This window comes from Xyrauchen texanus, chromosome 41, assembly GCF_025860055.1.
Source record: "Xyrauchen texanus isolate HMW12.3.18 chromosome 41, RBS_HiC_50CHRs, whole genome shotgun sequence".
Classification (NCBI taxonomy): Eukaryota; Metazoa; Chordata; class Actinopteri; order Cypriniformes; family Catostomidae; genus Xyrauchen; species Xyrauchen texanus.
Genome location: NC_068316.1, coordinates 2,223,809 through 2,236,899, shown reverse-complemented (window position 1 = coordinate 2,236,899; position 13,091 = coordinate 2,223,809). Strand labels below are relative to the sequence as shown.

The following is a 13,091-nucleotide window of genomic DNA, read 5'->3' as shown; positions in this document are numbered from 1 at the left end:
CATTTTTTAAAAGTTAAAATTAGCTTCAACGGAGCGGCGCCAATCAAACAGTCCTGTCAGTCAACGATGTCATGCGACAGCACTCTTTAGATGTGGGCGGGCGTTTACATTTTAAAGAGACATGGCAACTAGCCAAATTTAAAAAAAATTATTGTAAATAATCAATTCACGAAATTTACCGTATCCATTGCATGCATTTAATCAGATTTGTTATTATTATTTTTTACTAAAATAAAAATATCTGAGGGACCCCCCTAATTCTATTTTTTACTTCTTATGGGGGGTCCCTAATACCTTATGGGGGGTCCCGGATCCCCCCAGCCCCCCCTCAATTCAAGCACTTCCTCCGCTCCGTCAACACTGTCAATATCAGCTGTGGAGTCAGTCCTCTTCAGGATGTCCCCTCTAGTCTGCAGAGAAACATTGTAACAGATTTTGGCTTTTTCATTTTCCTTCCTTCCTTTATCTGTCTTTTTCTTTCCTCTGTTTGTGTCTTCCTTCCTTTATCTGGCTTTTCTTTCCTCTGTTTGTGTCTTCCTTCCTTCCTTTATCTGCCTTTTCTTTCCTCTGTTTGTGTGTCTTCCTTCCTTCCTTCCTTCCTTCCTTCCTTTATCTGTCTTTTTCTTTCCTCTGTCTGTGCCTTCCTTCCTTCCTTCCTTCCTTCCTTTATCTGTCTTTTTCTTTCCTCTGTCTGTGCCTTCCTTCCTTCCTTCCTTCCTTTATCTGTCTTTTTCTTTCCTTGGTCTGTGTCTTCCTTCCTTCCTTTATCTGCCTTTTCTTTCCTCTGTTTGTGTGTCTTCCTTCCTTCCTTCCTTCCTTTATCTGTCTTTTTCTTTCCTCTGTCTGTGCCTTCCTTCCTTTCTTCCTTCCTTCCTTTATCTGTCTTTTCTTTCCTCTGTCTGTGCCTTCCTTCCTTTCTTCCTTCCTTCCTTTATCTGTCTTTTCTTTCCTCTGTCTGTGCCTTCCTTCCTTTCTTCCTTCCTTCCTTTATCTGTCTTTTCTTTCCTCTGTCTGTGTCTTCCTTCCTTCCTTTATCTGTCTTTTCTTTCCTCTGTCTGTGCCTTCCTTCCTTTCTTCCTTCCTTCCTTTATCTGTCTTTTTCCTTCCTCTGTCTGTGTCTTCCTTCCTTTCTTCCTTCCTTTATCTGTCTTTTCTTTCCTCTGTCTGTGCCTTCCTTTCTTCCTTCCTTTATCTGTCTTTTTCTTTCCTCTGTCTGTGCCTTCCTTCCTTCCTTTCTTCCTTCCTTTATCTGTCTTTTTCCTTCCTCTGTCTGTGTCTTCCTTCCTTCCTTCCTTCCTTTATCTGTCTTTTCTTTCCTCTGTCTGTGCCTTCCTTCCTTCCTTTCTTCCTTCCTTTATCTGTCTTTTTCCTTCCTCTGTCTGTGTCTTCCTTCCTTCCTTCCTTCCTTTATCTGTCTTTTCTTTCCTCTGTCTGTGCCTTCCTTCCTTCCTTTCTTCCTTCCTTCCTCTGTCTGTGTCTTCCTTCCTTCCTTCCTTTATCTGTCTTTTCTTTCCTCTGTCTGTGCCTTCCTTCCTTCCTTTCTTCCTTCCTTTATCTGTCTTTTTCTTTCCTCTGTCTGTGCCTTCCTTCCTTCCTTTCTTCCTTTATCTGTCTTTTTCTTTCCTCTGTCTGTGCCTTCCTTCCTTCCTTTCTTCCTTCCTTCCTTTATCTGTCTTTTCTTTCCTCTGTCTGTGCCTTCCTTCCTTCCTTTCTTCCTTCCTTTATCTGTCTTTTTCTTTCCTCTGTCTGTGTCTTCCTTCCTTTCTTCCTTCCTTACTTTATCTATCTTTATCTTTCCTCTGTTTGTGTCTTCCTTCCTTTCTTCCTTCCTTCCTTTCTACCTTCGTTCCTTTATCTGTCATTTTCTTTCCTCTGTCTGTCTTCCTTTCTTCCTTCCTTCCTTTATCTGTCTTTTTCTTTCCTCTGTCTGTGCCTTCCTTCCTTCCTTTCTTCCTTCCTTCCTTTATCTGTCTTTTCTTTCCTCTGTCTGTGCCTTCCTTCCTTCCTTTCTTCCTTCCTTCCTTTATCTGTCTTTTCTTTCCTCTGTCTGTGCCTTCCTTCCTTCCTTTCTTCCTTCCTTTATCTGTCTTTTTCTTTCCTCTGTCTGTGTCTTCCTTCCTTCCTTTCTTCCTTCCTTTATCTGTCTTTTTCTTTCCTCTGTCTGTGCCTTCCTTCCTTCCTTTCTTCCTTTCTTCCTTCCTTTATCTGTCTTTTCTTTCCTCTGTCTGTGCCTTCCTTCCTTCCTTTCTTCCTTCCTTTATCTGTCTTTTTCTTTCCTCTGTCTGTGTCTTCCTTCCTTTCTTCCTTCCTTACTTTATCTATCTTTTTCTTTCCTCTGTTTGTGTCTTCCTTCCTTTCTTCCTTCCTTTCTACCTTCGTTCCTTTATCTGTCATTTTCTTTCCTCTGTCTGTCTTCCTTTCTTCCTTCCTTCCTTTATCTGTCTTTTTCTTTCCTCTGTCTGTGCCTTCCTTCCTTCCTTTCTTCCTTCCTTCCTTTATCTGTCTTTTCTTTCCTCTGTCTGTGCCTTCCTTCCTTCCTTTCTTCCTTCCTTCCTTTATCTGTCTTTTTCTTTCCTCTGTCTGTGCCTTCCTTCCTTCCTTTCTTCCTTCCTTTATCTGTCTTTTTCTTTCCTCTGTCTGTGTCTTCCTTCCTTTCTTCCTTCCTTACTTTATCTATCTTTTTCTTTCCTCTGTCTGTCTTCCTTTCTTCCTTCCTTCCTTTATCTGTCTTTTCTTTCCTCTGTCTGTATCTTCCTTCCTTCCTTTATCTGTCTTTTTCTTTCCTCTGTATGTTTCTTTCCTCTGTCTGTCTTCCCTTCTTTCTTTCTTATTCTTCCTCTTCTCTGCTACTGTCTCAGTAGGGGTGTGTCACTTCATGTTTTCATTTTTTATTAGGAATAAACATTCATCAGACCATTTTAGTGGTAAGGTTGTTTAGCTGTAAAATTTGTATTTGATTAAAGGATTGTGTTACATCAAACAAAGTTCATAGCTTTATGAGTCAGTATGGTCTTCTTTACTGAGTAAAACAAAATGCAGATTTTTGAAGGAAATGGAAGTTCTAGTTCCTGTCAGAAAGAAGTTGTGGTTTAATGTTAGATGGGTGAGAGTTGTTTGTTATACAGCTAAACCGCTCAGAGTGCACCACAAGAGATAAAAACGACAGCATTGTGTGGTAATGGAAAGATGGGGAGATATGTTTGTTTCCGTTATGTATTTGCCATTAATGCGGCAGCTAATGGCTCATCTCAAATGGCTCTATTGTCTTTCTACATCATGTATGTGTCCGCACAACTCTATCTACTGAATATATTGGGTGGAACAGTTTATGAACTGCAAATGTTGAATCTCTGAGGGAAAAGGGAATGGTAATGTAAATCTTTCCATAGGATTCAGTTGAATGTGTCTGATTGTTTTGAGTTAAGCTAGGTGTTGGCCTTCTCACAGTGATTGTTTCTGTTCATTTAATTTACCCAAGGAACAAACTTTATATTGGCTTGAAAAGCCTTGATAAAAAAAGTTGAAATGCATATATAGAGATAGATAGATAGATAGATAGATCTGATTAGATAGATAGCATGTTTTAGAAAGAAGCTAGTTGTTTCTCTCATTTAGCTAGGCATTGCTAGCATGTTGCTAGTTGTTGCTAGAATATTTTAGCATATAGATAGACATTGCTACCAAGCAACATGACATTGCTTGCATATTTAACATGTAGCTAGGCAATGACAGCATGTTACTAACATGTTATGCATGAAGCTAGGTGTTGCTAGCATGTTGCTAGTCATTGTTATCATGTTTAACATGTAACTAGGCAATGCTAGCATGTTGCTAGTCATTGTTGCCATGTTTAACAAGTAGCTAGGCAATCCTAGCATGTTGTTAGTCATTGTTAGCATGTTTAATATGAAGTTAGGGGGTGCTGACATGTTGCTAGGCATTGTTAGCATGTTTTATCAGGTAGCTAGATGTTGCTGGCATGTTGCTAGGCATTGTTAGCATGCTTAACAAGAAGATAGGCAAAGCAAGCATGTTGTTAGTCATTGTTAAAATGTTTTACATGTAGCTAGGCAATGCTAGCATGTTGCTAGTGTGACGCTGTTCTACACTCTCCGTGCGGGACTCCAAGCGGTGTCTCCGGCATGGGAGGCGGGTGCGCTAACAAGGGTGCTAAAGCCTCTAGTACACTACAGCCTCTAGTGTCAGTCGCTAGTGCATCTCTTGAGGTCAGGAGAGTGAGGTTTATACACATTGCACAGCTATCTATCAGCTGGCTCCCTTTACACACACACACACACTCCTAAACCTCACTCCCATCCGGGTCATGGCACCATTGTCATGCTCCTGTTCTAACTGCTCTGTGGTTGCGCTAACAAGGAGGCTAAAGGCTACAGCCCTAGTGTACTTATCTATCAGCTGGCTCCCGTTACACTAGCATGTTTTAGAATTTAGCTAGGCATTGCAAGCATGTTGCTAGCATGTTGGTATTAATTGTTAGCATATTACATATTTATAGTAATATATTTACTTAATGCTGGATATCGTTCAAAAAATGTTGATACTTTGACTTAACAAACATTCCTAAACGATACTTTTTTCGATACCAATTTTATGAAATATGTTTTAACAAGACTACAAACATTACCAAAAATCTTTGTTTTTATTTTTTCAGTTTGTTGACTTTTTTTTTACAGACTCAAAGACTCATCTCCTCAGCCTTCTGGTCTCCTCATGCCAGGGTCGGCAGGGGCCGAGGCTGTGAAGAGGAAAAAAAACAAAACAAGAAAGCTAAACTGTTAATTCAGCCAACCCTAAGGATAAGTACGGTTTAACAAGATAACTAGTTTAATGTACGTTAAACTTGTTCAGTTACTGTCAACCTTAAAGCATTTTTAGCATCGATTTAGCTAGCTATCTATAGCCATACATCCAAACAATATCTAACATTATGTAGGTAGTAGGTCCCAGTTTATAGGACTATGTCACCACTGCTCACAGAAACGTTAATTTAACAAGTACTCAAACGTGTAACACTACAAGTTAGCCAATTTTGTTTGTTGGTTTGTTTGCAAAACTTTAACCCTACCTGTCGGAGTCCCAGTCATAGTGCTGCTGCATTCATCAGTAGTTTTGGAGAAGGACTCGTGGTGGGCATGTTCAAGGAAGCTCTGTGGCAGGACGCTGAGAGGATGACTGCACCAGCTCGGTCTTCTTGCAGTTGAAGACAGAGCAACTTTCTGCTCTTAAGTTTATTCCGTGCACTGTCAAGTGCTTCATCAGATTTGTCGTGTTGCCGGTCTTGGCAGCAATTATCTTGTCGCAAATATTGCATTGCGCGCTGATGGCATCGAGCCTGGTGAAATGTAGCCACACTTTTGATCTTTTCCACATCTTTCACATGTATGGGGTTTGAGACACATACACACTACAACCTCACGGGTGAGCCACGTCTCACGTCTCTGGGCATAACTGGTGTAAACTAGTGTTTTTCCTTGATGCCTAAACACAGCCAATCACCGGCACTTTTATATTTGGGCACATCTAGCATGCTACATGCTTATCAGTGACGTTGACGAAATTAACCCCTTAGGTATCGAAATTTGGTGCCGAACGACAAGACATTTTTTGATTCTCGATTGTTTAGAGGCAATTCAGTCGGTGCCTAAAATGTATCGAACTCGATACCCAGCCCAAAATTGATTGTATATTGAGTAAATTGCTAAAATCTTTAATACTATTAATATGTGACTCAAAATGATGGAGCAAGACACATATCTAATGCTGAATAATACAATTTTTATAGTGACAAAAACAGTTTTGTGGGTGGTTGGAAATATTTATGACCTCTGCATTTTCTCAATTTGTCTGATTCTGGACCCCCTGTGTGTGAGACAGAGAGACAGATAGACTAAGAGAAGGACATCGACAAAGACGGGTCGATTGTGTTGTGTCTCTGTATAGAACAGCTGCTAAAGGCTGTGAGGAACAGAACCTGCTGCTGGTGTGATTGTTTTAATATTGCCTGAAGGAAAGTGTGAGAGCACATCAATACTGCACGACTGCCAAACTAATTACCTAATGACTGCCACTGCATGAGGAGAATAGCTGTTTTAAAGGATTGTTGAGGCTTGTTGAATAAAGGTGTGATATAACTTTTGAAATCTTCTGACTCATGATTTTTAAAATGGACTGAAAAATCCCTATAAGACTTCCATATGTAAATTACATAAAGTTACGCTGCTGGGTAACTTTTGTTCACAGACTGTAGAAATAATACAGAGAGAGTGACACATTTATCTCAGTGACACATTAACAACAACTGATGGCGAGTGAGTTTTGAAGAGAGCTTCCTGGGCCGCCGATTCTCCTTCACACGCTTCAGTCCTTGATGAAAATGTATCACTAATGGCTTTTGTGAGGACACCGTAATATGGGATGAAAGTTACAAATATGTAAGGTTTCAACTTGATCATGATGACTTGCAGGCACACTGAGGTGAGCCCATTATGGCTGCATGACAGATTAAATGCATTAAATTTAATTTCAGCACAAAATAAGAGCACCTGACATGCTACTATTACAAATTCAGTGCTTCCTTTTTTGGGAGATAATTTTTTTATATATCCATTCCACATACTTGCAAATCACCTCAATTAAACATAAACAATCAAATGAAATTGAAAAGCTAGTTTCTAAATGCATCTTAATTTTCAGTTTATGTTTAAGGGGTAGAAAGTATGTATGTGTGTATTTTGTCTTGTTTTGGGGCTGAACTTATTGCCTGCGGTGTGCAGTCCTCTAATGCATTTGCAGGTCCTCCAGTTTCAAAACAGGAAGCCTACTTTACAGATGTGCTATATCAAGAGTTTTTTGCATTACAGTAATGAAGAATGAGAATTTGGGGGAAAACGTGTTTAACCCTCATCATGTGGTGAAAGGGATGCCTATTAAGATATGTTGTGTATAATAAGCTAAAGCTTCAGCCTACACATTTTCGGTCAATATACTTTGTTTTCCTTTTAAATGTAATGCTTTATTGTTCGTTATTTCTGTGTGCATTCATTTTAGAAAATTGTTTATGAGGACAAAATAAACAAATAAACATTACAAAATAAATAAACACGTATTATATAGGGATGTGCATGAGTATTCGAATATTCGATCTGCAATAATTATTAGAATAGTAAAAATACTAGGTATATATATATATATATATATATATATATATATATATATATATATATATATATATATATATATATACACATACTTACATTTGAACTCAGAAGTTATACAGAAGTACATGCACTTGAAGTCATTAAAACATATTTTTTAACCACTCCACATATTTCATATTAGCAAACAATAGTTTGGAAAGTTGTTTAGGACATCTACTTGTTTACAGACCGATTGTGTCACTTTTAATTGACTATATCACAATTCCAGTGGGTCAGAAGTTGTGTCCCTTTAAGCAGCTTGGAAAATTCCAGAAAATTATGTCAAGTCTATAGCCAATTAGCCAATTGGCTTCTGATAGGAGGTGTACCTGTGGATGTATTTTAAGGCCTACCTTCAAACTCAGTGCCTCTTTGCTTGACATCATGGGAAAATCAAAAGAAATCAGCAAAGACATCATAATAAAATCGTGGACCTGTCCGGTTTATCATTGGGAGCCATTTTCAAATGCCTGAAGGCACCACGTTCATCTGTACAAACAATATTACACAAGTATAAACACCATGTGACCACGCAGCCGTCATACCGCTTAGGAAGGAGACGCATTCGTCTCCTAGAGATGAACGTAGTTTGGTGTGAAAAGTGCAAATCAATCCCAGAACAACAGCAAAGGACCTTGTGAAGATGCTGGAGGAAACAGGTAGACGAGTATCTAGATCCACAGCAAAACCAGTCCTATATGGACATCACCTGAAAGGCTGCTCAGCAAGGAAGAAGCCGCTGCTCCAAAACCACCATAAAAAAGCCAGACTACAGTTTGCAAGTGCACATGGGGACAAAGATCTTACTTTTAGAGAAATGCCCTCTGAACAAAAATTAAACTTGGCCATAATGACAATTGTTTTGTTTGGTGGAAAAAGGGTGAGGTTTGGGTGAAGAACACCATCCCAACCATGAAGCATGGGGGTGTCAGCATCATGTTTTGCTGCAGGAGGGACTGGTGCACTTCACCAAATAGATGACATCATGAGGAAGGAAAGTTATGTGGATATATTGAAGCAACATCTCAAGACATCAGCCAGGAAGTTAAAGCTCGGTCACAAATGGGCCTTCCAAATGTACAATGACCCCAAGCATACCTCTAAAGTTGTGGCAAAATGGCTTAAGGACAACAAAGTCAAGGTATTGGAGTGTCCATCACAAAGTCCTGACCTCAGTCCGATTGAACATTTGTGGGCAGAACTGAAAAAGCCTGTGTGAGCGATGAGGCCAACAAACCTGACTCAGTTACACCAGTTCTGTCTGGAGGAATGGGACAAAATTCCAGCAACTGATTGTGAGAAGCTTCCGGAAGGATCCCCAAAACGCTTGACCCAAGTTAAACAATTTAAAGGCAATGCCACCAAATACTAACAAAATTAATAATTTATTTATATAATTAATAACATGCAAGGAATGTATTTTGATACCTTTTACTTACTTTTACACCATTTACCTTTTTGTTTTTCTTGAATGATTAAATTATTCAGTTATTTAATTTTTTTATTTATTTAAAAAAATGCTATACATTTTTTTTGTTTTAATACAAAATGTTTCAAAAGCTAGATTTGTAAAAAATTTTAGTTTTTATCACCTTGGACAAACTTATTTTTCAATGACCCTTATGCAAAATATAATATATTTTCATAAGGGTGATTAATGACTTTTGGGCAATTCTCGACAGTGTGTTTGAGATTCACCCTATAATATCTACCTCTCAAATCTCTCTACTTTCACTTCCACTAGACTAAACTTCATTAAAATTAATCATTAGTGTTAGTGCGAATGAAATTTATCTCCTCGTGGGTTAATTTATCATTGCTGACTTCACTTTCACATTAAAAGTCTCCCCGTTTCCCAATTTTGGCCTTTCTTTCTCAGAATGTTATGAAAGTGAGACTGCAGAACTCATGTGTTCCTTCAGCAGGAGTCATTCATCAGACTTTTATTGCTGTGGTTCTTCAGTCCTGTGAACTTCAGCGAATGATTTAAATGCTTGGCTCAAGTTCCTGTGTGTGGAGTAGACAAAGGGGGTTGTGTAAAGGTCAGCGTGCGTGTCTGCCACATACTGTAAACGGTACACCTGTCATAGCGATGAAGTGTTTACTGTATGAATATGTTTTGGTGGAGTCTTTCAGCGGTAAGCCTCGTGTTTGATGTATTGCAGAAGCTGGAGCAATAGAGCAGCTGTTCTGAAGTTTATGACTCAGAAACTGCATTTCTGAACTGGACAATTTTTCCACAACACACTTTTAGTTGCGTTGTTTTTGCTGTTTACACTAAAAGACAAAAACACAGTGCAACTGATGAACAAACTCACAATTATTGATTTGAATCAGTTTAACAAATGAATCAATGAAGCAGTGATTGAATTTATATCAGACGCATTGACTAGATGTTAAGTATGACAATAAAAGAGTTTTGTTGTAATAACTGACATTTAAAAAAAAGCATTTAAATGAAAAAAGTTAGATTTTGTTTTGTTTTAAAAATCTTGTTTAAAACACATATATGAACTTCGTAGAAATGTAATCTTTGTGTCAAATGTGGAAAAAATATATGCCATTTTCTACAAAAATATATCATTTTTACTTGCAGTGTAACTATCAAGTTAAACATATAATTATATATATATTATATTCAAATATTTACCTTGTATCTTGAGTACATGAGGGTGAACACAACTTTATAATTCATTTCAAAACATTTTCCAAACATATATTTTATTATATAAAAGTGAGTCAAGATTATATTAGTTTTCTCAGGGTTACACCAAATGACCGAAACAAAATGTGCCTTTTCATAAAAATGTGATTTTTATAATTTTTTTAAACATGAGGATCTAAAGGCATCCTCTCTGTTTTATGTTTTTCCCGTTATATAACAACATAATGGCTACCTACATATTGGTTTCGCCACCTGAATTTCATTTTGTGGACAAATGTTTTTCAAATATTAAAAAATATTTTAAAACAAATTTTTTTTCACTGCTTATTTCTTATTTTTTTAAAATACTAATAAGATTATTTCAAAATCATTTTTTCAAGAATTTCAGCTTTAATGAGAATTCATAAGATTTAATTTGCTGTCTGCGGACGTTTACACCACATGACATTTTTTTACTTTAATATTTCTTATAATAAAAAACAATAATAATACAAATGTTATTTTACATTACATTATTATAATATAATGTAAAATAGTATATGTATTATAAATACAATACTAATAATATATATATGTATATATATATATATATATATATATATATATATATATATATATATATATATATATATGGGGGCCAAACAGGAAATAATGAATATAATATAATATTAAAATCTGAATATTTACTTGTAATTTTTTTATATATATAAATATAAATCTCAATATATAGTTGTAAATCTGAATATTTAATTATAAATCTGAATGATTAAATATCCTGTAAATCTCAATTCATAGTTGTAAGTCTATATATTTAGTTTTATATTTATATATTCGCACTTAAAACTTTATATTCAGGATTTAAAAGTATATATTTGGATTTATATTGATGTATTTAGGATTTATAACTATATAGTCAGATTTACATTTATATATTCAAACCTTCAACTATATATTCAGAATTACAGTTACAACCCCAATTCCCAATAGGTTGGGACGGTAAACAAAATGACAATAAAAACAAAAATAAGTGATTTGTAAATTATATTCACTCTTTGCTATATTGAAAGCAGCACAACTACACGTTATATGATGTTTTACCTATTGTTTTTAATGTACAGTAATTTCAAATCAGATGATTGCAACAACCTCCAAAAAAGTTGAGACAGGAAATTTAAGACTAATAACAATTTAATGAGTTGAAATAACAAGGTGATGTGAAACAGGAGATGTTAAACAGGCAATCGTGCCATTGTAAATAAGGAGCCTCCAAAGTCTAGTCCCTCAAGAGCAAGGGTCACTCAAGACTTGTCAATTTGCCAACAGATGCTTCAGCATATAATCCAGCACTTTTGAGAGCAATGTTCCCCAAAGACAAACTGGAATGATTTGGGGCATTTCACCCTTTACAGTGCACAATAGTGTTAAAAGATTCAAGGAATCTGGTCATAAGTGCACAAAGGGCAAGCCGAAAACCACTTCTGAATGCTCGTGATCTCTGATCCCTCAGTCTTAAAAACATCATTCATCTGTAATGGATATCATGAACATGGGTTTGGGATTACTTTAGTGACCTTTGTTAGTCAACAGCACTCGCCGCTGCATCCACAGATGCAAGTTCAGACTTTAAAATGTAAAGGAGAAGCCGTACATCATCACTGTCCAGAAGTGCTGCCGACTTCTGTGGACTCGTCTCATCTTAGATGGAAAGTAGAAGAGTGGAACTGTGTTTTTTGGTCTGATGAGTCCATATTTAAAATAGTTTTTGAATAACACAGCCGTCGTGTTATCCGGGACAAAGAGAAAAGGACCATCCAAGCTGTTATTAGCATCAGGTCCAAAAGTCAGTGTCTGTATGGGTCAGGGGTGCATCAGTGCCCATGGCATGGGTAACTCACACATCTGTGAGGGCACCATTAATGCACACAGATATGTACACATTTTTGAGCAACATATAATGTCACCCAGTACCAGTTTCATGGGACGTCCCGGAATGCTCAGCAGGACTTCAAACCACATACTGCCCGGATTACAAGTGCATGGCTGTATGTTGCAATCGTCTGATTTGAAATGACTGCATATTTTCAAAAAACAATGAAATTCACAAGGTAAAACATCATATAATGTGTAGTTGTGCTGCTTTCAATATAGCAAAGAGTGAATATAATTTACAAATGACCTCTTTTTGTTTTTATTAGCATTTTTCATACTGTAATAACTTTTTTGGAATTGGGGTTGTATATATTCTGATTTATATCAATATTATTTTATTTATTTTTAGATTTGATATAATTATTTCCTGTTTGGCCCCCCCATAATATATATATATATTTTTATTTATTAGACATATTATTTTACATTATAATAATGTAACATTTAGATTTCTTTTTTATTATTATTATTATTATTTTAATAATAAATGCTGCATTTTCTTTATCTATACTGGATATAAATTCAACAGTTTCCGTCATGATTTTCAGGCTTTTTTCTGTTTCAGCCAAAAATCAAAAATAGCATTAAATGCAATTTTTGGCCTATGTTTATCGGCGGCCGAAATTTCGGTGCATCTCTAAAATGAACTGTGGTTGGTTGCTTTATATGGCAGTCAGATGGTCACTTCCTGTCTAAGTAGGCGGCTCATGGCCAAAAATAGATGCAAAGTGGCGATGTAACTGCTCAACAACTTAGTGAATTTAATTTAATTAATACATCAAATACAATAAATTATATTATTTTTACATCCAATGTTTACATCAGACTCAGAGTTCTCCCTCTTGTTTTTTTGTCTCTCTCACAGGTCGAAAATTCATCATAGCCAATGCACGGGTGGAGAACTGCGCCATCATCTTCTGCAATGATGGCTTCTGTCACATGTGCGGCTACACGCGTGCTGAGATCATGCAGAAGCCGTGCACCTGCAACTTCCTGTATGGTCCACACACCAAGAGACTGGCCATTGCACAGATGGCGCAAGCGCTGCTGGGGTCGGAAGAGAGGAAGGTGGAGATTGCGCTCTACAGGAAGGACGGTAGGACAAACCTTATTAAATCGCAGGAAGCGCACGCTTCATTAGATGCGACATGGAGGAGCTGTTTGATTGCTTGTGTTCGTTTCGCTCTGGAAACATACATCAGCGTTTTCGTTTGAAGTTGTTTGCTTTTGCTAGTTTGGATTTGTTTTTTTTGCGTAGTTGGGCGCGATAACCTCCAACT

General features: G+C 36.9%; 1 protein-coding gene across 1 annotated transcript in view; it reads left to right on the top strand.

The window, feature by feature from the left end:
* kcnh2b (potassium voltage-gated channel, subfamily H (eag-related), member 2b) overlaps positions 1–13,091 on the top strand; it is a 264,994-nt gene that overhangs the window by 14,106 nt on the left and 237,797 nt on the right. The window contains 1 exon segment of the mRNA XM_052113349.1: positions 12,677–12,907. Within this exon segment, the coding sequence (XP_051969309.1) occupies positions 12,677–12,907 (231 nt within the window).